The sequence below is a fragment of the Bubalus kerabau genome, chromosome 8, assembly GCF_029407905.1.
Source record: "Bubalus kerabau isolate K-KA32 ecotype Philippines breed swamp buffalo chromosome 8, PCC_UOA_SB_1v2, whole genome shotgun sequence".
Lineage (NCBI taxonomy): Eukaryota > Metazoa > Chordata > Mammalia > Artiodactyla > Bovidae > Bubalus > Bubalus kerabau.
In genome coordinates, this window is record NC_073631.1 from 18,559,336 (window position 1) to 18,586,150 (window position 26,815).

General features: G+C 41.9%; 1 protein-coding gene across 4 annotated transcripts in view; it reads left to right on the forward strand.

Annotated features, from left to right (window-relative positions):
- The window catches only part of UMAD1 (UBAP1-MVB12-associated (UMA) domain containing 1), a 260,313-nt gene that overhangs the window by 15,916 nt on the left and 217,582 nt on the right, over window positions 1-26,815 (forward strand). For all 4 annotated transcript variants that reach the window (XM_055589843.1, XM_055589845.1, XM_055589844.1 and 1 more), the window contains exon 2: window positions 23,708-23,807. In XM_055589843.1, the coding sequence (XP_055445818.1) occupies window positions 23,726-23,807 (82 nt within the window). In that variant the 5' untranslated portion in view covers window positions 23,708-23,725. The remainder of the gene's footprint in view (window positions 1-23,707; window positions 23,808-26,815) is intronic.

Sequence of the window (26,815 nt, forward strand, 5' to 3'; positions counted from 1 at the left end):
TATTGACTATGCCAAAGCCTTTGACTGTGTGGATCACAATAAACTGTGGAAAATTCTGAAGGAGATGGGAATACCAGACCACCTGATCTGCCTCTTGAGAAATTTGTATGCAGATCAGGAAGCAACACTTAGAACTGGACATGGAACGACAGACTGGCTCCAAATAGGAAAAGGAGTTCGTCAAGGCTGTATATCGTCACCCTGTTTATTTAACTTATATGCAGAGTACATTATGAGAAATGCTGGACTGGAAGAAACACAAGCTGGAATCAAGATTGCCGGGAGAAATATCAATAACCTCAGATATGCAGATGACATCACCCTTATGGCAGAAAGTGAAGAGGAACTCAAAAGCCTCTTGATGAAAGTGAAAGTGGAGAGTGAAAAAGTTGGCTTAAAGCTCAACATTCAGAAAACGAAGATCATGGCATCCAGTCCCACCACTTCATGGGAAATAGATGGGGAAACAGTGGAAACAGTGTCAGACTTTATTTTTCCGGGCTCCAAAATCACTACAGATGGTGACTGCAGCCATGAAATTAAAAGACGCTTACTCCTTGGAAGGAAAGTTATGACCAACCTAGATAGCATATTCAAAAGCAGAGACATTACTTTGCCAACAAAGGTTCGTCTAGTCAAGGCTATGGTTTTTCCTGTGGTCATGTATGCATGTGAGAGTTGGACTGTGAAGAAGGCTGAGTGCCAAAGAATTGATGCTTTTGAACTGTGGTGATGGAGAAGACTCTTGAGAGTCCCTTGGACTGCAAGGAGGTCCAACCAGTCCATTCTGAAGCAGATCAGCCCTGGAATTTCTTTGGAAGGAATGATGCTAAAGCTGAGGCTCCAGTACTTTGGCCACCTCATTCGGAGAGTTGACTCATTGGAAAAGACTCTGATGCTGGGAGGGATTGGGGGCAGGAGGAGAAGGGGACGACAGAGGATGAGATGGCTAGATGGCATCACTGACTCGATGGACGTGAGTCTGAGTCAACTCCGGGAGTTGGTGATGGACAGGGAGGCCTGGCGTGCTGCGATTCATGGGGTCGCAAAGAGTCGGACACGACTGAGTGACTGATCTGATCTGATCTGAATGGGCAGTTGAATTTTTGGAAGTTGTATATAATGATTCCTGTTGTGTGGTAGATGTAAGCAAATAGAAACATAAAGACCCACACTGAATAATGTTTTATTTATTTCATTCATTCTCAGTTTCTCTATGCTATAGAGTTGTAAACAGGGGTAACCTCACATTGGTCTACTTTATTCTCCCTTAGGACATTATTAAATAAATCACCTATTTAAATCAATCACCAAAATACTTGTTTCATGTGAAGAGATGCTTTTGTTAGAGTTGTTGTGGGGTCTTTTCCAGGTTGTGCTTTCATTTTAGAGTTGTACCATCAAATGCAGTGGTTAGCAATTCGTGTTTTCTTAATAGGTATTGGTGTTATTTAATCTAAAATCAGAAATTTTTGTGTTAGTTATATAGAATTATGCCTGTAACTTTTATAAAACATAAAAATACATCATTGTATAATTAACTTATAAGAATCAATATAACACTGAAGCTTCAATTACATTCTTGGTCAATGACTGAGACCAAAATGATACAAATTATGAGTGCAGTTTGTTATAAGCCTCTCAAAGGCAGCAACTTTATCTTCTAAATTTATGTGTCTCTTCACACTATTCAGCATCCTTCCTTAGGAAAAGAAAGATACGGTTTTTACACATCCTGCATTAAAAAGAGGAAAGTTTTGTTTGTTTTAATAGCACCTCTTGAAATTAAGATATCTTATGGCTAGAATGCATCACATGCTAAGTGATCACACCCAATTGTCTGGTCTAAAATACTAACGGTGAAGAGATTGAGAAATTGTGGTCTAATGTAATCTAATGTAATGGGTGATTTCCTCCCCCCTAAATTAGTAGAATCAGTGATGGCTTTTTTTTTAAGTGCTATCCTGTTTTTTATTTTATCAGTAAGAGACAGTAGAGGGAAAAAGCAATCAGTCTTTATCATTGTCAGGTTGCTGACTTAAAAAAAATGCACAATGTGATTTGCAAGTTAAGGTTTATTTGCGACAAAATGAGGACTAGAAGTCAGGAGATGGCATTTCAGATACTCTTGAGAAGCTGCTCCAAAGAGGTAGGGGAGGACCAGTGTATATGTGATCTTGGTGAAAGGGGAGTATGTGCAATCAAGCATGTATTTTTGCAGGTTTCTGTAAGTCATGAGCGGGTAGTGGTCACCATGGAGGAATTTAGTGCTTTTCTAGATGTGAGGAGATGCAAGAATTGGGCTTGTAAAATCAGCTCCTAAGAATATTTAACTCTCAGAAGACTTGTTCTGCCAGTGTTTCCAGAGCACAGAGTGCCTCATTTCTGCTCTGTACCCTGAACGCCTTTCACGGAATTTTAAAGGTCAGCAAGTGCAGCAGCATGGGATTTAACCCTTGTGGAGGTCGATGGCAAGTGCCCATTTGTAGTTGACAAAGCTACCATTCTTGATTCTGAAAATCAAGTATGAATTCTGAAAATCAAGTAAGAGTAATGAATTGAAATGAAAACAAAACCCCTTACACCCCCACATCAACAGCAGCAGCAAAACTAGACAAAACGTCTCTAATTCTGATAGAGACTTCGGTGGGTGATGTTTACAGAGCAGTGCCATGCTGTGCTTAGTCACTCAGTCGTATCTGACTCTTTGCGACCCCATGGACTGTAGCCCACCAGGCCCCTCTGTCCATGGGATTCTCCAGGCAAAAATACTGGAGTGGGGTTATCATGACCTCCTCCAGAGGATCTTCCCGACTCAGGAATCAAACCAGTGTCTCCTGCATTGCAGGCAGATTCCAATGTTCATAGGAGCACTATTTATAGTAGTAAAGACATAGAGGCAACCTAAATGAACGGATAAAGAAAATGTGGTATATGTGTACAATGGAGTATTCAGCCATAAAAAAAAAGTAAAATAATGCCATTTGCAGCATCATAGAAAGAAAGTGAAAGTGAAGTCGCTCAGTCATGTCCGACTCTCTGTGGCCCTGTGGACTGTAGCCCACCAGACTCCTCTGTCCATGGGATTCTCCAGGCAAGAATACTGGAGTGGGGTGCCATTTCCTTCTCCAGGGGATCTTCCCGACCCAGGGATCAAACCCGGGTCTCCCGCATTGTAGGCAGACGCTTTACCGTCTGAGCCACCAGGGAAGTCTCTGCAGCATCATCAGATCAGATCAGATCAGTCGCTCAGTTCATGTCCTACTCCTTGCGACCCTGTGAATCGCAGCACGCCAGGCCTCCCTGTCCATCACCAACTCCCGCAGTTCACTGAGACTCACGTCCATCAAGTCAGTGATGCCATCCAGCCATCTCATCCTCTGTCATCCCCTTCTCCTCCTGCCCCCAGTCCCTCCCAGCATCAGGGTCTTTTCCAATGAGTCAACTCTTCGCATGAGGTGGCCAAAGTACTGGAGTTTCAGCTTTAGCATCATTCCTTCCAAAGAAATCCCAGGGCTGATCTCCTTCAGAATGGACTGGTTGGACCTCCTTGCAGTCCAAGGGACTCTCAAGAGTCTTCTCCATCACCACAGTTCAAAAGCATCAATTCTTTGGCACTCAGCCTTCTTCACAGTCCAACTCTCACATGCATACATGACCACAGGAAAAACCATAGCCTTGACTAGACGAACCTTTGTTGGCAAAGTAATGTCTCTGCTTTTGAATATGCTATCTAGGTTGGTCATAACTTTCCTTCCAAGGGGTAAGCGTCTTTTAATTTCATGGCTGCAGTCACCATCTGCAGTGATTTTGGAGCCCAGAAAAATAAAGTCTGACACTGTTTCCACTGTTTCCCCATCTATTTCCCATGAAGTGGTGGGACCAGATGCCATGATCTTCATTTTCTGAATGTTGAGCTTTAAGCCCAGCATCATGGATGGACCTAAATATTGTCATACCTTTACATGAAATAAACTAGAGAAAGACAAATATCGTATGATATCACTTATTTATGAAATCTAAGAAAATGATACAAGTGAACTTATTTACAAAACAGAAAGACTCGCAGACATAGGAAAGAATCATGGTTACCACAGGGGACGGGAGGGACTTCCCTGGTGGTACAGTGGATAAGAAGCCACCTGTCAGTGGAGGGGACATGGGTTCAGTCCCTGGGTTTGCAGATTTCACATGCCGTGGAACAACAAAGCCCGTATGCCACAGCTGCTGAGTTGGTGCACCTCGGGCCCATGTGCCTAGAGCCGTACGTCTAGAGCCCGAGCTCTCATTGCAGAAAAGCCACTGCAGTGAGAAGTATTTGTTAAAAATACTTTTAAATTAAAAGTATTAAGTTTTAATTAAAATAAGTATTAATTATTTAATATTATTAATTTAATATTAAATAACAGCAAATATTATTAAATTGATATTTAATTATTTAATATTATTAAGTATTTAATAAGTATTAAGTATTAATTAAAAGTTAAAAGAGGGAAGACAAGGGATAAATTAGGAGTATGAAATTAATATACACACTACTGTATGTAAAATAAATAACAAGGACCAATATATAGCACAGTGTGTTAGTCTCTCAGTCGTGCCCGACTTTGCAATCCATGGACTGGAGCCCACCAGGCTCCTCTGTCCATGGGATTTTCCAGGCAAGGATACTGGAGTGGTTTACCATTTCCTTCTCCAGGGGATCTTCCCAACCCAGGGATTGAACCCGGGTTCTGCACTGCAGGCAGATTCTTTACTGTCTGAGCTACTAGGGAAGCCCTGGTATATATAGCACAGGGAGCTATATTCACTATCTTGTAGTGGAAAAGATTCTGAAAAATTCTAACGTAAATCAAATATACTTCAATTAAAAATTGAAAAACGTTTTTATTTGATTTCCTATGATATTTGGCTTAGGAAAAAAGCAAATACTATAAAAGAATCATAACATAAATATAAACTGGTCGTGCTTCCTGGTAACAACAGCTATTACGTTTGGTGTATATTTTTCCGTATTTCTTTCCTAAGAATGTACAAAACTTACCTACACATATACAATAGAAAATAATTTTATAATAAAAGTCTGCTAGTTTCAATTTGAAAAACCAAATTAGAAAAAGTACTAGAAAGGATGAAATAGTAGAAAACAGATACTTCAGCTAAAAGGTTGTCTCTCCAAGAGGCCTGGGTGACAGAGCAGCAGTTCTGAGTCCAAGGCCCATGGTCCCAAAGGGAGGGACCTTCAGACAGAGGCAATCTTCAGTTCAGTTCAGTCGCTCAGTCATGTCTGACTTTTTGTGACCCCATGAATCGCGGCATGCCAGGACTCCCTGTCCACCACCAACTCCCGGAGTTTACCCAAACCCATGTCCGTCGAGTTGGTGATGCCATCCAGCCATCTCATCCTCTGTTGTCCCCTTTTCCTCCTGCCCCCAATCCCTCCCAGCATCAGAGTCTTTTCCAATGAGTCACCTCTTCGCATCAGGTGGCCAAACTACTGGAGTTTCAGCTTCAGCATCAGTCCTTCCAATGAACACCCAGGACTGATCTCCTTTAGGATTGACTGGTTGGATCTCCTTGCAATCCAAGGGACTCGCAAGAGTCTTCTCCAGCACCACAGTTCAAAAGCATCATTCCTCGGTGCTCAGCTTTCTTCACAGTCCAACTCTCACATCCGTACATGACCACTGGAAAAACCATAGCCTTAACTAGACTGACCTTTGTTGGCAAAGTAATGTCTCTGCTTTTCAATATGCTGTCTAGGTTGTTCATAACTTTCATTCCAAGGAGTAAGTGTCTTTTAATTTCAAGGCTGCAGTCACCATCTGCAGTGATTTTGGAGCCCAGAAAAATAAAGTCAGCCTTTGTTTCCACTGTTTCCCCATCTATTGCTCAGCTTTCTTAATAGTCCAACTCTCACATCCATGCAACCATACACCTTCAGTTTATATTCCCCAGAGGTTAGATGCATTGGGATCATCTCGTGCGGTGGGCACAAGGAGTCAGTGGGGAGATGGCGTAATGTAACTTCAGCCTGTTCCTAATTTTTTTGGTGGTGGTTATTTTATTTTTTGCCTTGGCTGTAACTGCAGATGCAGATCTGATTCCAGGCTTTCCCAGTTCAAAGCCTTCCAGAGCTCTTCCCTGAATAATCCTTCAAGCCTTGTTTTGGTGACGGGCTCCTCCTTGTGGCTCCCCGGGCATCTCCCCGCTCCCTGGAGGTGCTATCTTTAGAGCAGGCCTGCACTTTCCTTCCCTCCTGTCTCAGACTGGGCTGGTTTCACCCTTGGTTATCTGCCTGGCATTTGAATTCCCCCCCTGGATTGTACTGAAGAGGCAGTTGTTTCTGCAGTTTTGAAATGTGTAACAATAAAGTCAAGTTAATATTTTAGTCCTGGTATGGCAGCCAGTATTGTGTGTTGGAAAATGATGAAGAAATGGTAGTATCCACATCCATTTGCTGATAATTAAAGGGATGCATTTTATAGTATAGTTTGAGATCTTAGAAATCATGATTTCAATCCCTGAACTTTTGTTTTCCATTTGAAATTCCACTGATGTTTGTGATTTCAGCTACCACTTACATGCCAACAACTCCCTAATTCCAACTTACTCCTTTCATTGGAGCTGCTGCTGCTGCTGCTAAGTTGCTTCAGTCGTGTCTGACTCTGTGCGACCCCAGAGACGGCAGCCCACCAGGCTCCCCCGTTCCTGGGATTCTCCAGGCAAGAACACTGGATTGGGTTGCCATTTCCTTCTCCAATGCATGAAAGTGAAAAGTGGAAGTGAAAAGTCGCTCAGTCGTGTCCGACTCTTCGCGACCCTATGGACTGCAGCCTATCAGGCTCCTCTGTCCATGGGATTTTCCAGGCAGGAGTACTGGAGTGGGGTGCCAATGCCTTCTCCGTTCATTGGAGCACTGGGTCCTATTTTCCAGCTGCATTTTACATATTTCCGTGTGGACCAGTCCTTGCTTCCCGATATCTAAACTTGTCTGAAATGGAGTTCATCATTTTTTTCTTAACCGTCCTTTTCCTACTTTCTTTTTCTTATTCTTAATGTCACTTTCTTTGCTCCCTCAGGCTTTAAACTTCCATCATCTTTTATTGATTCCTTTCCATCAGTATTTGTAGAGTTGAGTGACTAAATCCTATTTCACAATGCTGTGCATCCCTTCTGTTTCATGTTTTGGTATTTTGGCTATGGGGCATTTGGGGTCTTAGCTCCCTGAACAGTGTTGGAAGTTGAATTCTCAACCACCTGGCCACCAGGGAAGCCCCTCTGCTCTGCTTCTGGAGTCTTCTGTTGTTTACCTCTGTGCCTCCAGTGAGCTGAGTCCCTCTGCTGCCCTTCAGCACACTGTGCTCTTTGTACCCGCTAACCCTTCTAACAGGAGAGTCCTCCCTTTTCTTCCTGGTTTACATCTGTGCCCATCAGATGAAGTTAAACTCAAGGCTACCTGTTGGTCAAATGTAACAGGGCTCTTCTCATTGAGCCTTCTGGAATGTTTTGGACTGTTTAACGCTTTTGGGGGCAATATAATCTTTTATGATTAAACTATCCAAAGCATGGACTTTTGTCTTTTTTGGTGTCTCTTGGAATAAATTAGGAAACTTGTTATTTAGATTTTATTACTTTTGTGTAACCATGCAGTTTAGAACTCGTCATACAGAAGAGGAAGATTAAACATGGTTCAGGATTTTAGTTTTTCAGCAGTATAAAATTTCCTGGATTGATTTATATCAGTCCTACATAGACATCTTAGTATATTTACATTATCTTAATGTATTTACATTATCAAGAAGTCTGTTGAAACAAGATGATCAGATTGTGAAAATCAGGTTACCTTTAGTCCTTTTGTCATGGGTAATATTATTTAAAAGGTAAATCTTAGAATAATAGGAAAAATAAATACATTACTTGTGCTACCCACTTTCCCTTCAGAGCAGTAAAGTCTGTCCTGCTTAGCGATCAGAGTAGCCTTCTATATGCAGTCTGTGTATCATTAAAAGTGAAGACACTGTCCTTTCACTTCTCAGTTTTATGTGAGTGCATAGAGAAAGGAGCATCTTGCTTTGTATATGAAGGCTGCACCTGTAACAACACAAAGTGGTTTAAGAGATTTGAGACAATGAATACCTGTGAACTACAGCGTTTATGGGCTTCCTTGGTGGCTCAGACGGTAAAGAATTTGCCTGCAGTGCGGGAGATCTGGGTTTGATCCCTGGGTTGGGAAGATCCCCTGGAGGAGGGCATGGCAACCCACTCCAGTATTCTTGCCTGGAGACTCCCATGGACAGAGGTGCCTGGTGGGCTACAGTCCATGGGGTCTGAAAGAGTCGGACACGACTGAGAGACTCAGCACAGCACACTGGATTTATATAACACCTAGAGTATCATGCTAATAATGAATTTAAAAAGCGCTTTATTGGGGTATTATCAACATAGGATGAAGTGCACATGTTGAAAGTGTACAGTTTGATCAGTTTTGGCATGTTTATATCTCCTGAGACCGTCACTCCAGTTGAGGTAATGAATATATCTGTCACCCTCAAAAGTTTCCTTGTGATCCTGGTAGTTCCTCCCTCCCACTCTCCCTCCCTGTACCTCCCATTCCCTAGGCAGGCCCTTATCTGTTTTCTGTCACTTTATGTTAGTTTGCATTTTCTAGAAGTTTTTTGTGGTCTGGCTTCTTTCACTCAGCCTGTTTTTTTTTTCCCCCCTCCTAAGATTCATGCATGTTGTAGCATATCTTAGGCCTTCATGCCTTTTTATTGCTCAGTAGTATTATGGGTATGCTCCTGCTGCTGCTGCTGCTAAGTCGCTTCAGTCATGTCCGGTTCTATGACTCCATAGATAGCAGCTTACCAGGCTCCTCCGTCCATGGGATTTTCCAGGCAAGAGTACTGGGGTGGGGTGCCATTGCCTTCTCCGACGGGTATGCTACAATTTGCTTATTCTTTTATTTATTGTTGAACATGTGGGTTGTTTCCAGTTTGGAGCTGTTACCTAAAAAGCTGTATAAAGTTTGCGTATAAATATGGACATACACTGTTGTTTTTCTTAGGTAAATACTTAAAGGAGACAGTTTGGGTCATATGGTAGGTGTATCTTTACTTTGTCTTAAGAAACGGCCACACCGTTATCCAGAGTGGTTGTACCATAGCATCCAAGAGTTCCAGTTGCTCCATGTTTTTGTCAACAGTTGGCATGGCATGCCTTTTACAGTGTTAATATTTTAAAGGATATATAGTGTTAACCCATTGAGATTTTAATTTGCATTTGCCTGTTGACTAATGATGTTGAGTATCATTTAATGTGGTTCTTTGCCATCACATATCATCTTGGGAAAATGCCTCTTTGCAGCTTTTGCTCAGTTTTTATTGAATTTTTTTCTCATGATTGAATTTTAAGAATTTTTTATATGTTCTAAACACACGTCCTATTTCAGATCTGTGATTTGCAAGGATTTTCTTCCAACCTGTGTCTTGGGCAGTGAACATTTCATCCCCCTCTGTGTGGAGGCAGCCCCAGGACCCCAGCGTCTGGGGATTAGGAGGCCTTCTGGGCTGGGTCCCAGCTCAGCCAGCCTGTAGTGTTGCTGCCGGAGATAATGGCTTTTTAAGAATAAATTTTGATATTTCTCCCATCTGTAAGTGTAAAATTTGCTCACTGTTTACAATTTCTACAATGCTGAAATCATATCTAAGGAAATGAGGCTGGAACATGCTGGAGCAAGCAGAAGAAGGCCACTGTCAAAGCCATGTATGTCAGAAGCATGCATGCTTGGGGCTTCCCATCTGCTTGGCTGGGGGCACCAGGGCTGCTACAGGCCTTCTGCACTTTGGGGGTGGGGCTCCTAAATCCCTCTTAGTTTTGCTCAGGATTGCCTTCGAAATCGTGTAGGTTCAGGTTGCTGTTTGTCCCCTTACATATAAGTTGAGTGCTGCATTTTTCGAGGAAGGCAATGGCACCCCACTCCAGTACTCTTGCCTGGAAAACCCCATGGATGGAGGAGCCTGGTAGGCTGTGGTCCATGGGGTCGCTAAGGGTTGGATACGACTGAGCGACTTCACTTTCCCTTTTCACTTTCATGCATTGGAGAAGGAAATGGCAACCCACTCCAGTGTTCTTGCCTAGAGAATCCGGGGGACGGGGGAGCCTGGTGGGCTGCCATCTGTGGGGTCTCACAGGGTCGGACACGACTGAAGTGACTTAGCAGCAGCGGCGGCAGCAGCTGCAGTTTTAGTGCCCGGTTAGTATCTGGCCTAAGCACTTACTTTATATTTTATGACTATTTCTTAAGTGAAAGTCTCGAACATGGATGTTGTGGAATTAGCAAGTGTCTTCAGAACACAGAGCAGAGCATGGTTTGGAAAAGTAGGGATTTAGAAATATAATCATGAAACTGATCAAATGTATTTTGACTGATATTAGGAAATATTCTTTTGAAGTCCAACACAAATGCTTTGTTAAGGGCTCCTTGTCTTTGGTGCTTTGTTGATGAAAAATGTTCAGCTGTGGTGCCCAAGAGACTTGGTTTAAAATTCTAACTCTGCTGTGTACTAGCCATATACACTTGCATCCATATGTAACCAACTTCAATTCTTTCATTTACATGATGTGCATAATTATTTGTACGTGGTGGGGTGATGGTAAGATTATAGGAGATAAGAGTCTTTAAGGCATTTTGGTACTGTGCTTGACACGTTGTAGAAGCCTGGCAGATGTTACTGGGGTTTTACTTACTCCCTTCCCCTTGCCCAGTTTCTGGTCTTAGGTGGGGTCAGAAAATCTGGCTGCTGGAGTGGTGACCTAGCCGTGTAACTTTCCTGCTGTGGGACTAGCTCGTAGAGGGAAGATGGTAGAAGGGTACTGCCAGCTCTGCTAGGATAAATTCTTATACCACTTTGTGTTTTTAATGACACAAAAAATACCATGGGATAAAGGTAATTTGTTGTAGATTTTAGTGTCTTAGGACATAGCCTTTTCATGCACAGAGTGATTACTGTAAAGCTATATAGTTAGACTGAATTAGGTTCCTAGTGGAATGAATGAATCACTAATGTCAGCAGCGTTGATGGTACAAGGGAATCCCAAGAGTTGGATTGTGAAATTGGCACCACGTTCCCATGGAAAAACATCTTAAAGGAGTTAAGACAGTGGTCAGGTAGGCAGAATAACAGGGGTGAGGGTGATGGATACTTTTGTAGCAATTTTAGAGCAATTTCCAGTGGCTTTTGGTAGCAAACTGTCTTTGCTGCCCTTCTGAGTTCTTTTATGCTGTCTCTACTACCCTTTTCCTATTCCTGAGCTATTTCTTCCATACTTGGATAGTTGTTGACTTCTTGGAAGCTATGTTCTCTCTCCTCTGAAATGTTTGGGATTTTCTAGTGTTCTAGAGTGGCAAAGTGTAATAGTATCCATTGCCACAGAAGTCGTACTGTTGACAACCCGCAGCAGCCTGTTTAAGCCTGTGTATTGTTTTAACTTTTTTTTTATAGGTTATGGAGAGCTTAACTGCTTCACTTAATTATTTGAATTATAAGTTCTGTACAAAATACTTGAATTTAAAAAGATTCTTACACTACTGCTGAGTTTGCTCTGAGATTTATAACAATGTTTCTAAACTTTGGGGGCTTGAGTATGACTCATGAGAAGTGCTTTTCTGATTTTTATGTTTGTTCCATTTCTGTCTTATGGCCAGACATGAAAATGTATTGAAGTTTGAGTCCTTCTCTTAAAGGCTTTTCCTTTGTTTGTTAGAACAGGAACCACTTTCCTTTTTTTTTCGAGCTCTAAAGTTTAATTATTTTGTTCCCTACCTTCTTTTTTTAAAAAATTAATTTATTTTTCTATTGAAGGATAATTGCTTTACAGAATTTTGCTGTTTTCTGTCAAACCTCAACATGAACCAGCCATAGGTATACATATAACCCCTCCCTTTTGAAACTCCCTCCCATCTTCCTCCCCATCTCATCCCTCTAGGTTGATACAGAGCCCCTGTTTGAGTTTCCTAAGCCATACAGCAAATTCCGGTTGGCTATCTATTTTGACATAAGGTAATGTAAGTTTCCATGTTACTGTTTCCATACATCTCACCTTCTCCTCCCCTCTCCCCATGTCCACAAGTCTTTTATCTATGTCTGTTTCTTCATTCAATTCAGTTCAGTTGCTCAGTCATGTCCGACTCCTTGCAACCCCATGAATTGCAGCACACCAGGCCTCCCTGTCCATCACCAACTCCCGGAGTTCACTCAGACTCATGTCCATTAAGTCGGTGATGCCGTCTAACCATCTCATCCTCTATTGTCCCCTTCTCCTCCTGCATTCAATCTTTCCCAGCATCAGGGTCTTTTCAAATGAGTCAGTTCTTCACATCAGGTGGCCAAAGTATTGGAGTTTCAGCTTCTACATCTGTCCTTCCAGTGAACACTCAGGACTGATCTCCTTTAGGATGGACTGGTTGGATCTCCTTGCAGTTCAAGGGACTCTCAGGAGTCTTCTCCAACACCACAGTTCAAAAGCATCAATTCTTCACACTCAGCTTTCTTTATAGTCCAACTCTCACATCCGTACATGACTACTGGAAAAACCATAGCCTTGACTAGACGGACCTTAGTTGGCAAAGTGACGTCTCTGCTTTTCAATATGCTGTCTAGGTTGGTCATAACTTTCCTTCCAAGGAGTAAGTGTCTTTTAATTTCATGGCTGCAATCACCATCTACGGTGATTTTGGACCCCCCCCAAAATAAAGTCAGCCATTGTTTCCACTGTTTCCCCATCTGTTTACCATGAAGTGATGGGACCAGATGCCATGATCTTAGTTTTCTGAATGTTGAGCTTTAAGCCAACTTTTTCACTCTCCACTTTCACTTTCATCAAGAGGCTCTTAGTTCTTCACTTTCTGCCATAAGGGTGGTGTCATCTGTATATCTGAGGTTATTGATATTTCTCCTGACAATCTTGATTCCAGCTTGTGCTTCCTCCAGCCCAGTGTTTCTCATGATGTACTCTGCATATAAGTTAAATAAGCAGCGTGACAATATACAGCCTTGACGTGCTCCTTTTCCTATTTGGAACCAGTCTGTTGTTTCATGTCCAGTTCTAACTGTTACTTCCTGACCTGCATATAGGTTTCTGAAGAGGCAGGTCAGGTGGTCTGGTATGCCCATCTCTTTTAGAATTTTCTACAGTTTATTGTGATCTACACCATCAAAGACTTTGGCGTAGTCTATAAAGCAGAAATAGATGATTTTCTGGAACTCTCTTGCTTTTTCGATGATCCAGCGAATGTTGGCAATTTGATCTCTGGTTCCTCTGCCTTTTCTAAAACCAGCTTGAACATCTGGAATTTCATGGTTCACATATTGCTAAAGCCTGGCTTGGAGAATTTTAAGCCTTACTTTACTAGCGTGTGAGATGAGTGCAATTGTGCGGTAGTTTGAGCATTCTTTGGCGTTGCCTTTCTTTGGGATTGGAATGAAAACTGACCTTTTCCAGTCCTGTGGCCACTGCTGAGTTTTCCATATTTGCTGGCATATTGAGTGCAGCACTTTCACAGCATCATCTTTGAGAATTTGAAATAGCTGAACTGGAATTCCATCACCTCCACTAGCTTTGTTCGTAGTGATACTTCCTAAGGCCCACTTGACTTCACATTCCAGGATGTCTGGCTCTAGGTGAGTGATCACACCATTGTGATTATCTGGGTCGTGAAGATCTTTTTTGTACAGTTCTTCTGTGTATTCCTGCCACCTCTTCTTAATATCTTCTGCTTCTGTTAGGTCCATACCATTTCTGTCCTTTATCAAGCTGGTCTTTGCATGAAATGTTCCCTTGGTGTCTCTAATTTTCTTGAAGAGATCTCTAGTCTTTCTTGTTCTATTGTTTTCTTCTATTTCTTTGCATTGATCGCTGAAGAAGGCTTTCTTATCTCTCCTTGCTATTCTTTGGAACTCTGCATTCAATGGGTATATCTTTCCTTTTCTCCTTTGCTTTTTTCTTCTCTTCTTTTCACAGCTATTTGTCAGGCCTCCTCAGACAGCCATTTTGCTTTTTTGCATTTCTTTGTCTTGGAGATGGTCTTGATTCCTGTCTCCTATACGATACCACAACCTCTGTCCATAGTTCATCAGGCACTCTATCAGATCTATAGTCCCTTAAATCTATTTCTCACTTCAACTGTATAATTATAAGGGATTTGATTTAGGTCATACCTGAATGGTCTAGACTTTCTTCAATTTCAGTCTGAATTTGGCAATAAGGAGTTCATGATCTGAGCCACAGTCAGCTCCCAGTCTTATTTTTGCTGTCTGTATAGAGTTTCTCCATCTTTGGCTGCAAAGAATATAATCAATCTGATTTCAGTATTGACCATCTAGTGATGTCTAGAGTCTTCTCTTGCGTTGTTGGAAGAGGGTGTTTGCTATGACCAGTGCGCTCTCTTGGCAAAACTCTATTAGCCTTTGCCCTGCTTCATTCTGTACTCCAAGGCCAAATTTGCCTGTTATTCCAGGTGTTTCTTGACTTCCTACTTTTGTATTCCAGTCCCCTGTAATGAAAAGCACATCATTTTTGTATGTTAGTTCTAAGAGGTCTTGTAGGTCTTCATAGAACTGTTCAACTTCAACTTCTTCAGCGTTATTGGTCGGGGCATAGACTTGGATTACCATGATATTGAATGGTTTGCCTTGGAAACAAACAGAGATCATTCTGTTGTTTTTGAGATTGCATCCAAGTGTTGCATTTCGGACTTCATTGCTGCCCTGTAAGTATATTTTTTAGTACCATTTTTCTAGATTCTGTATATATGCATTAGAATATGATATTTATCTTTCTCTTTCTGACTTATGTGACTCTGTGTAATAGGCTCTAGGTTTATCCACCTCATTAGAACTGACTCAAATGCATCCCTTTTATGGCTGAGTAATATTCCACTGTGTACCGCAACTTCTTTATCCACTCATCTATTGATGGACATCTATGTTGCTTCCTTATTCTAGCTATTGTAAACAATGTTGCAAAGAACAATGGGATACATGTATCTTTTTCAATTTGATTTCCTCAGGGTATATGCCTAGGAATGGGATTGCTGGGTCATATTTCATGCTAAGAGTTGACTCATTGCAAAATACTCTGATGCTGGGAGGGATTGCGGGGAGGAGGAGAAGGGGAGGACAGAGGATGAGATGGCTGGATGGCATCACCGACTCGATGGACGTGAGTTTGAGTGAACTCTGGGAGTTGGTGATGGACAGGGAGGCCTGGTGTGCTGCAATTCATGGGGTCTCAAAGAGTCGAACATGACTGAGTGACTGAACTGAACTGAACTGATGGTGGTTTTATTCCTAGTTTTTGAAGGAGTCTCCATACCATCTTCCATAGTGGCTGTATCAATTTACACTTGCACCAACAGTGCAAGAGGGTTCCCTTTTCTCCACACCCTCTCCAGCATTTGTTTGTAGACTTTTTGAAGATGGCCATCTTGACTGGTGTGAGGTGATATCTCATTGTGGTTTTCATTTGCATTTCTCTAATAATGAGCAATGTTGAACATCTTTTCATGTGTTTGTTAGCCATCTGTATGTCTTCTTTGGATAAATGTCTGTTTAGATCTTTCCCCCACTATTTGATTGGGCTGTTTGTTTTTTTGGCATTGAGTTTTATGAGCTGCTTGTATATTTTGGAAATTAATCCTTTTTCAGTTGTTCCATTTGCTATTATTTTCTCCCATTCTGAGGGTTGTCTTTTCACCTTGCTTATAGTTTCCTTTGCTGTGCAAAAACTTTTAAGTTTAATCAGGTCCCACTTGTTTACTTTTGTTCTTATTTCCATCACTCTAGGAGGTGGGTCATAGAGGATCTTGCTTTGATTTATGTCATTGAATGTTCTGTGTCAAGTGTTCTGTTACTCTAAAAATTGTATAGTTTCTGGTCTTACATTTAGGTCTTTAATCCATGTTGAGTTTATCTTTGTGTATGGTGTTAGGAAGTGTTCTAATTTCATTCTTTTGCATGTAGCTGTGCAGTTTTCCCAGCACCATTTATTGAAGAGGCTATCTTTGTCCCATTGTATATTCTTGCCTCCTTTGTCAAAAATAAGGTACCCATAGGTGCATGGCTTTATTTCTGGGCTTTCTATCTTGTTCCATTGGTCTATATTTCAGTTTTTGTGCCAGTACCATACTGTCTTGATGACTGTAGTTTTGTAGTATAATCTGAAGTCAGGAAGGTTGATTCCTTCAGTTCCGTTCTTCTTTCTCAAGACTGCTTTGGCTGTTGGGGATCTTTTGTGTTTCTATATGAATTGTGAAATGTTTTGTTCTAGTTCTGTGAAAAATGCCATTGGTAATTTGATAGGGATTGCATTGAATCTGTGGATGGCATTTGGTAGTATAGTCATTTTCACGATATTGATTCTTCCTAGCCAGGAACATGGACTATCTCTCCATCTACTTATATCATCTTTGATTTCTTTCATTAGTGTCTTACATTTTTCTATGTACAGTTCTTTTGTCTCTTTAGGTAAGTTTATTCCTAGATATTTAATTCTTTTTGTTGGAATTGTGAATGGGATTGATTTCTTAATTTCTCTTTCTGATTTTTCATTGTTAGTATGTGGAAATGCAACTGATTTCTGTGTATTGATATGTATCCTGAAACTTTGCTAAATTTAGTGATTAGCTCTAGTGATTTTCTGATACTATCTTTAGGGTTTTCTACATAGAGTATCATGTCATCTGCAAACAGTGAGAGCTTTACTTCTTTTTTGATCTGGGTTACTTTTCTTTCTTTTTCTTTTCTGATTGTTATAGCTTGGACTTTCAGAACTATGTTGAATAATAGTGGTGAAAGTGGGTACCCTTGTCTTGTTCCTGATCTTAGAGGGAATGCTTTCAGTTTTTCACCATCAAGAATAATGTTTACTGTAGGCTTATCATATATGGCCTTTGCTATGTTGAGGTAGGTTCCTTCTATGCCCATTTTTGGAAGAGTTTTAATCATTAATGGGTGCTGAATTTTGTCAAAGGCTTTTTCTGCATCTCTTGAGATGATCATATGGTTTTTATCTTTCAATTTGTTAATATGGTGTATCACAGTGATTGATTTGCATATTTTGAAGAATCCTTGCACCCCTGGAATAAACCCAATTTGATCATGGTGTATGTGCTTTTTGATGTGTTGCTGAATTCTGTTTGCTAAAATCAGGAAACACTTTTTGAAGCACCTCTCTCTTTGTCCACAAAGCTCCTTGTTCTAGAACTTTAACAGCATGTGGCAGTGAACTGAACAAGGGACATTGCCACATTGACCTCCAAAGGGGTAGAAAACTGCAGTCCTGATATGTCTCCTGATAGAAGGTTGAGAGCCTGATGGTTCCACGGTTCTCATCTGTGGTCACTGTGTACTCAGGTCTCTCTCCCTACTGTAGGCAAAACAACTCACCCCTTCCCGAGGAGGTGCTTTAACCTTTTGTCCCATTCATTCATAGCAACATGCTCTAAGGTCAGTATATCTTCATCAGGTTCAGATGTGGCGCTCTTGGTGTGGCAACTTTGTGAACTAAAGAGACCCGCAGTCTGTCCTGTCCCGTCCTGTAACTGGGAAAGGTGATGCCCAAACCGCTCTCACCCAGAAAGGAGGGGGTGGGGGATTGACGGCAGGCACAGAGGAGGGCTGTTCTGGCATCCCACTGAGCAGGCATCCTGGGGGAGCCCCCGCCTTGGGTTGGAGAATGTTAACTAATTATGCCCAGATTCGGCTTCCCGGGAGGCCACCCCACCTCCCCAGCGGTCTCCAACCCCATTGGCTCCACCCTCTTGGAGTTCCTTCCTTTTCCAGTAACTTCCTTGGCTACCAATGAAGTAAGCACTGGAGAGTAGACCCTCCTTGGCGGATTAGCACTTTGCTCTGGCAGCTTTCTGTCTGTAGGGTTGTTGTAAGTATCCAGTAGTCATAGTCCTCCTTTAATCCAGACTAGTAGTCACTTTTGTAGCTCAGCTGTCCAAAATTTTATTGGTTACTTATCTATTTGATTGTAGTCAGCTTCATGTATCTGTAGCTAGATCTACAATTTTGGCTAACTGTAACTATATAGTTAATATATATAAATATAACTATAGTTATATAACTGTAACTCTTAGATCCGCTGCATTTCTCATCTTTCACCCTTAAATGTGCCCCCCTTTATTTATTCAAAGGTGTCTTTTCTCTGTGAGGCTCCAGTTGGACACTAGCCTGCTTCATCTCTATAACTTCACCCTTTGTGTCCCAAGTGAAGGGCTTCCCTGGTGGCTCAGTGGTAAAGAATCAGCCCGCTGATTCAGGAGACTCAGGTTTGACCCATGCATTGGGAAGATCTCTTGGAGAAGGGCATGGCAACCCACTCCACTATTCCTGCCTGGAGAAGCCCATGGACAGAGGAGTCTGGTGGGCGACAGTCCATGGGGTCTCAGAGTCAGACACAACCGAGCAACTAACACACACGCACACATATTCATGCCAGCTGAGGCTTTAGGATCAGATTGATGATTATATCCTTGACTTGTCCCTTACCAAGACTGAGATTTAGTTATCTGCTCTTCCTTCAGAGGCGTTCTCTGTTTTAGTTTTAGCTGTTAGGGTTGAGAACTTAGTTGCTTCTTCCAGCCTTTTAAGTCTTTGAATGAACTTTATTTTCTTAATTCCTGCCTGTAAGCCAGCCAGTTCTTTTCTGATATCATTTCTTTCTTGAATCGGTTTCTTTTTTATCTTATTCAGGTTTTTTTTTTTTTATCTCATTCCTTGTCTTTTCATCTTTTCCTGTTGCTTTTCCATTTAATCTTGTTTTTTCTTTTTGCCAGATTTAAAGGCCTTGTGTCCTTATACTGTTTTGAGAATGCCTAACTTTTTCCAGACTTCCCTTATCACTCTATCATTATATCCAGTAAGCTCTGTCTTTGCAGATTTCATAGGCTCTTCCTTTTCCTTTACTGAAATATTTTCTTTTTCACACAGCTTGTGTTTTTCTTCTCCTTTTTTTTTTTTTAATTTTAGAAAGTGAAACCTGCCAGGTATGTTTCCAACAAACTGACTCCTTTACCATCTACTCTGATCTACAACTCAGGGCAGGCTGACCTACACAAGTACCCAAACAAATCGCAGTTTCTAGAAGGCTTTTGATCAGATAAAATCTTGACTTACCCTCCCTGCTTGATGTTCTGGTTTTGTTGTTGTTCAGTCACTCAGTCTTTGTGACCCCATGGACTGCAGCACGCCAGGCTTCCCTGTCCTTCACTGTCTCCCTGAGTTTGCTCAAACTCATGTCCATCGAGTCAGTGATGCCATCCAACCATCTCATCCTCTGTCATCCCCTTCTCCTCCTGCCTTCAATCTTTCCCAGCATCGGGGTCTTTTCCAGTGAGTCAGTTCTTCGCATCAGGTGGTCCAAGTATTGGAGTTTCAGCTTCCGCATAGTCCTTCTAATGAATATTCAGGACTGATTTCCCTTAGGATGGACTGGTTGGATCTCCTTGCAGTTCAAGGGGCTCTCAAGAGTCTTCTCCAACACCGTAGTTCAAAAGCATCAGTTCTTTGGTGCTCATCCTTCTTGATGGTCCAACTCTCACATCCATACATGACTACTGGAAAAACCATAGCTTTGACAAGACAGACCTTTGTCAGCAAAGTAATGTCTTTGCTTTTTAATATATTTTCTAGGTTGGTCATAGCTTTTCTTCCAAGGAGCAAGTATCTTTTAATTTCATGGCTGCAATCACCATCTGCAGTGATTTTGGAGCCCGAGAAAGTAAAGTCTGTCACTGTTTCCCCATCTATTTATGATGACGTGATGGGATCAGATACCATGATCTTCATTTTTTGAATGTTGAATTTTAAGCCAGCTTTTTCACTCTCCTTTTTCACCTTCATTGAAAGGCCCTTTAGTTCTTTGCTTTCTGCCATAAGGGTGATATCATCTGCATATGTGAAGTGATTGATATTTCTCCCAGCAATCTTGATTCTAGCTTGTGCTTCATCCAGCCTGGCATTTCTCATGATGTACTCTGCATATAAGTTAATAAGCAGAGTGACAGTATACAGCCTCGATGTAATCTTTTCACAATTTTGAACCAGTCCATTGTTCCATGTCGGCTTCTAACGTTGCTTCTTCTGTATACAGGTTTCTTAGGAGGCAGGTAAGGTGTTCTGGTATTCCCATCTCTTGAAGAATTTTCCAAAGCTTGTTGTGATCCACACAGTCAAAGGCTTTAGCGTAATCAATGAAGCAGAAGTAGATGTTTCTCTGGATTTCCCTTGCTTTTTCTATAATCCAGAGGATATTGGCAATTTAATCACTGATTCCTCTGCCTTTTCTAAATTCAGCTTGTACATCTGGAGGTTCTCAGTTCATGTACTGTTGAAGCCTAGCTTGGAGTATTTTGAGCATGGTCTTGCTAGCATGTGAAATGGGTGCGTTTGTGCAGCAGTTTGAACATTCTTTGGCATTGCCCTTCTTGAGATTGGAATGCAAACTGACCTTTTCCAGTCCTGTGGCCACTGCTGAGTTTTCCAAATTTGCTGGCATATTGAGTGCAGCACTTTCACAGCATCATCTTTGAGGATTTGAAATAGCTTAACTGGAATTCCATCACTTCACCTAGCTTTGTTCATAGTGATGCTTCCTAAGGCCCACTTGATTTTGCACTCTTGGATGCCTGGCTCTAGGTGAGTGAGCACACCATTGTGGTTGTCCAGGTCATTAAGAACTTTTTTGTATAGTTCTTCTGTGTATTCTTCCAACTTCTTAATATCTTTTTCTGTTAGGTCCATTCTGTCCTTTATTGTGCCCATCTTTGGGTGAAATGTTCCCTGGGTATCTCTTTCTTGAAGAGCTCTCTATTCTTTCCCATTGTTTTCCTCTATTGTTTTCATTATATAGTTTTCCTCTATTTCTTTGCATTGTTCATTTAGGAAGGCTTATCTCTCCTTGCTATTCTTTGGAACTCTGCACTCAATGAGTATATTTTTCCTTTTTCTCCTTTGCCTTTCGCTTCTCTTCTTTTCTCAGCTATTTGTAAGGCCTCCTCAGACAGCCATTTTACTTTTTTGCATTTCCTTTTTTGGGGAGGTTTTGATCACCATCTCCTGCACAGTGTTACGAACCTCGTATAGTTCTCCAGGCACTCTATCAGATTGAATCCCTTCAATCTGTCACTTCCACCGTATAATCATAAGAGATTTGATTTAGGTCATACTTAAATGGCCTAGTGGTTTTCCCTACTTTCTTCAATTTAGGTCTGAATTTGGCAATAAGGAGCTCATGATCTGAGCCGTAGTCAGCTCCTGGTCTTGTCTTTGCTGTTTGTATAGAGCCTCTCCATCTTTGGCTGCAAAGAATATAATCAGTCTGATTTCAGTATTGACCATTGGTGATGTTCATGTGTAGAGTCATCTCTTGTGTTATCGGAAGAAAGTGTTTGCTATGACCAGTTCATTCTCTTGGCAAAACTCTGTTAGCCTTTGCCCTGCTTCATTTTGTACTCCAAGCCACACTTGCCTGTTACACCAGGCAAGTTTGGCCTCGGATATTCTGATATGGGCAGAATATATGAAACTGAAATGTGGGGCACTTGATGCCACCAGGAATTCTGCTTTGCTGTCTCTTGTATCGCTTTGCTAATAGGGACTGTCCTCAGAATGGTACGTGTTCTCCCCAGTTCCCTTTAGCTTCTTTCCCAGTTGTTTTCTAGGAGTTTTTGCCCTGCCCAAATATATAAAGCTGAATGTACAAAGTTCAGTTCAGTTCAGTCGCTCAGTCGTGTCCGATTCTTTGCGACCCTGTGAACTGCAGCACACCAGGCCTCCCTGTCCATCACCAACTCCTGGAGTCCACCCAAACCCATGTCCATCGAGTCGGTGATGCCATCCAGCCATCTCAAACTCTGTCGCCCCCTTCTACCTTCAGTCTTTCCCAGCATCAGGGTCTTTTCACATGAGTTAGCTCTTCGCATCAGGTGGCCAAAGTATTGGAGTTTCAGCTTCAACATCAATCTTTCCAAAGAACACCCAGCACTGATCTCCTTCAGAATGGACTGGTTCGATCTCCTTGCAGTCCAAGGGACCCTCAAGAATCTTCTCCAACACCACAGTTCAAAAGCATCAGTTCTTCAGCTCTCAGCTTTCTTCACAGTCCAACTCTCACATCCATACATGACCACTGGAAAAACCATAGCCTTGACTAGACAGACCTTTGTTGGCAAAGTAATGTCTCTGCTTTTTAATATGCTTTCTAGGTTGGTCATAACTTTCCTTCCAAGTAATAAGCGTCTTTTAATTTCATGGCCGCAGTCACCATCTGTAGTGATTTTGGAGCCCAGAAAAATAAAGTCTGACACTGTTTCCACTGTTTCGCCATCTATTTGCCATGAAGTGATGGGACTGGATGCCATGATCTTAGTTTTCTGAATGCTGAGCTTTAAGCCAACTTTTTCACTCTCCTCTTTCATTTTCATCAAGAGGCTCTTAGTTCTTCACTTTCTGCCATAAGGGTGGTGTCATCTGCATATCTGAGGTTATTAATATTTCTCCCGGCAATCTTGATTCCAGCTTGTGCTTCTTCCAGCCCAGCATTTCTTATGATGTACTCTGCATATAAGTTAAATAAGCAGGATGACAATATACAGCCTTGACGTACTCCTTTTCCTATTTGGAACCAGTCTGTTGTTCCATGTCCAGTTCTAAGTGTTGCTTCCTGACCTGCTTACAGGTTTCTCAAGAGACAGGTCAGGTGGTTTGGTATGCCCGTCTCTTTCAGAATTTTCTACAGTTTATTGTGATCCACACAGTCAAAGGCTTTGGCATAGTCCATAAAGCAGAAATAGATGTTTTTCTGGAACTCTCTTGCTTTTTCAATGATCCAGCGGATGTTGGCAGTTTGATCTCTGGTTCCTCTGCCTTTTCTAAAACCAGCTTGAACATCAGGAAGTTCACGGTTCACGTATTGCTGAAGCCTGGCTTGGAGAATTTTAAGCATTACTTTACTAGCGTGTGAGATGAGTGCAGTTGTGCGGTAGTTTGAGCACTCTTTGGCATTGCCTTTCTTCGGGATTGGAATGTACAAAGATGGAAGGACAAAGAGGCCAGAAGCCGTGTGTGTGTGGAGGGGGCAGGGCACAGTAATCTCACCAATACAGATATTTGCCTGATAGGGCTTTAAATCTCGCTGCAGTTTTACTATGAATACAGCCCTGAGTGTCTGAATCAGATAACCAGCTCTGGAGGGTTTGTGTTGTGCCTTCTTTTCTTTTCTCAGGTGGCCTCAGTTTCATGCGGCATGATAAGAAATCTGGAGAGGTGTGTTTTTTTTTTTTTTTTCCTTTCCTCAGTCCAGTGTGCAGTTAATGGTTCCTGGGATCCTTTCAGACTTGGTGTTATCTGTTGATTTTAGTTTTACTTGTAGTGATTTCTTGGATTATTTCCTACACGTTTAGAAGTCGAGAGAGGTTGCAGGATTCAAGGCACACAGGGTGTCAAACTGGAAGTCCATCTCCTGATATTCTGGTTTTGCTTTCTGATACTAATGTTACCTAGAGTGGGTTCGTGTTCTTAAGTTTGGGGATAGAATTCCTAAAAGTCCTTATTGTGATCTCTTTACATTTGGCTTTTTAGTAAGAAGGGTGAAAGTTTCATCTGAATTTGACATAATACCATGTTTGCTTCTGTTTCAGGTAACAGCAGAAGCAGCAATGTTTCACTTCTTCAGGAAGCCTCTGGAATCTAAGAAGCCGTCAGTACCCGAGACAGAGGCAGATGGCTTTGTCCTTTTAGGTGAGCGGTTTTTGGACTTTGTTGTTTAGTGGCTCAGTCGTGTCTGACTCCTTGCGACCCCATGGACTGTAGCCCACCAGGCTCCTCTGTCCATGGGATTCTTCAGGCAAGAATACTGGAGTGGGTTGCCATTCCCTTCTCCAGGGGATCTTCCCAACCCAGGGATTGAAGCCACATTATTAGATGAATCATTTTTGCTTTAAAAGACTACTTGAAAAGTTATATGATTGATTTAAAAATATTTTTCTACTAATTCCAGAATCAGTTATGTATATGAAATGTATAAAAATATGGATCATTAATCACTTGAAATATTGTTGTCAAGTCTGACTTTTCTTGTATATCAGTTTGGATGCGTCCTTCGGGTTTATTTTATAAAATCATCCCGTTTTTTTCTATCCCATAAGTGAGTCAGCCTTTTTAATTATGAAAAACCAGAAGTCTTGAAGAATTCTTGATAAATTCAAGTTCTGTTTGAAGAAGCAGGGCTTAGTGCTGTTTATAAATCAGCTTCTGAAATTAAATTAGACATCCAGTACATAGTTGCTGAATGAGGTACATTTATTTTTTTATTTAAGTAGAGTTGATTTACAATATTACATTAATTTTCAGGGGTACAACATAGTGATTGAATATTTTCACAGATTAAGTGCCAGTAAAAATTATTATAAGATAAGAACTATTATAACATAATGGCTATAATTGTGCTGTACAGTACATCCTCGTTGCTTATCTTTTTTTGTATATAGTAGCCTGTATCTCTTAATCCCATACCCCTAACTTGCCCTTCTCTCTCCCTTTTGGTCACCACTAGTTTGTTTTCTGTATCTGTGAGTTTGTCTCTATTTTGCATATGCTTCACTTGTATTACTTTTGTGATTCCACATATAAGTGATGTCGTACAGTATTTGTCTTTCTGTGATTTATTTCACTAAACATAATGCTCTCTGGGTCCATCCATGTTGTTGCAAATAGCAAAATTTCATTCTTTTTTATGGCTTTTTATTCTTTTTTCTGTGTGTGTGTGCGCGTGCATTGCATCTTCTTAGTCCAGTCGTGTGTTGATAAGTACTTGGGTTTTCTCTTGTCTTGGCTATTATAGATGGTGCTCCTGTGAGCTTTAGGGTACATGTATCTTTTTGAGTTAGTGTTTTCATTTTTTCCTGCTATACACCCAGGAGTGGGATTGCTGGATCATATGGCAGCTCATTTTTAGTGTTTTAAGGAACCTCCATTCTGTTTTTCATAGTGGCTATACCAGTTTACATTCCCATCAAGAGTTTTGAAGTACACTTTAAAATCTAAATATGTTAAATAGTGTCTCCTGAATCTTAAGACTAGTTTATTTTCTATTATAAAATTAATCCCTCCTAGTTGTTAAGATTTTAGTGGCTTTAAAAAATATTCCTTTCAACCAGATATTATGCTCTTCCCAAGGGGAGTTCTGAAACATGACATTTCCATCATGTCATTTGCCAGTCCCAAAGAAGGGATTGGCAGTCTTTGGCTGGTTCTTCCCAGCTGTTGTCTTCTCATAGGGCGTTGAGGAGGAGCTAAAACCCAGTGTCCCCTGGGGACATGCGTCCTCTTCCACCTGGATTTCCTTCTGCCAGAGTCAGCTCCTTATCTGAGGATTTGCATGAACTCATAGAGTGTTTGCTCTTGACAGTATATTCTCAGGGTCTCCCTTTGTAGATTCTGGTTCCCTACCTCTTCTCTCTATAGCTTGGCCTAGTCAGTCCAAGGTCCCCTGGCATTGGCAAAGGCTCTGTGTGTCTTGACAAGTGGAAGACAGCTTTTTGGGTTTGCAGGTTATGTTGAACTTTTAGGTTAGGCCTTCTAAGAGTCAGGCTCACACCATGCCTCTGACCCCACACATTCAGAATGGGTGGGTGGATCTCTGCCTCTTCAGCACTTCTCTTCAGGACCTGGTCTCTTGCAGTAAGGACACGGGGGTTTTACCCCTCTGGCCCTCTTCCACTTCTTGGCCTTAATTTCTGGGAGACCAGAGGAGAGTTTTCCTTGTAGTTAAATGCTACCATAAAATATCCTATCTTTTCCACAGTCATGTTCTGGTAGGCCTGTGGGTTTCCTGGATCTGCTTCCTGGGGCCTGGAACAGGGGCCGTAGGTGAAAGTGGTGAGAGCTGTTTTCTCTGTGACCAGATCTGCTGCGTCTGAGGAAAATTAGCAGGGCATAGTCTGACCAGGGTTGCTGGTTTTTCTGGGGAGCCTCCTGACAGGGATGAAGTGGGGTGCCACCAACCCCGCTGCTTCCCTGGCCCTTCTTACAGTGTCAGGAAATTGTGCTTTGGCTTCCAAGACAGAACCGGCTCTGTCATCCCCCACTTCTGTTTCCAGGGCTGCCAGCGTTGCTTCCCTCTGACCTGCCGAATTAGCCCAACTAACGGAAAAAACTTCAGGGGTGCCTCTGGTCTCCTCTGATGTTTCTGCCTCTTCAGGAGTTTCACAATAAGTTCTTTCAGAAATTTGCTCTAGCAATGCCTGGTTCTCCAAACCCTGCTCTGTATTTCTTGTTTTAGAATACCTCTGTAGCCTGGAGAAAGGCATGCAACCCACTCCAGTACTCTTGCCTGGAGAACCCCCATGGACAGAGGAGCCGGGTGGGCTACAGTCCGGGGGTCCCATGCAGTGACACAGCAGAAGTGACAGCACACAGCTCTAATGCACATGCAGAGAGCTGTGTTTTCCTGCTGTCTCATGATTAGAAATAGTGCACTGGCGTGTCTGCGAGCACACAGCTTCTGCAGTGTACTTGAAGAACTCGATCCGTCTTGCCTTCTTCTGTGGCCTGCCACTTGCAGCATCACAGAGACAAGTTTTAACCACAGCTGAAAAAGCTGCTGCGGCTGCTGTCTCTAAAATCTCCTCCAGTGTCTGGTAGCTTGAAGATACTTCACTGCCTGTCTTAGCCCAGCAGGGGTTTCTGCCCCCAACTGGTGAAGCTTCTGTTGTGGACTCTACCTTTCTAAGAAAGAGTAGTTTGAG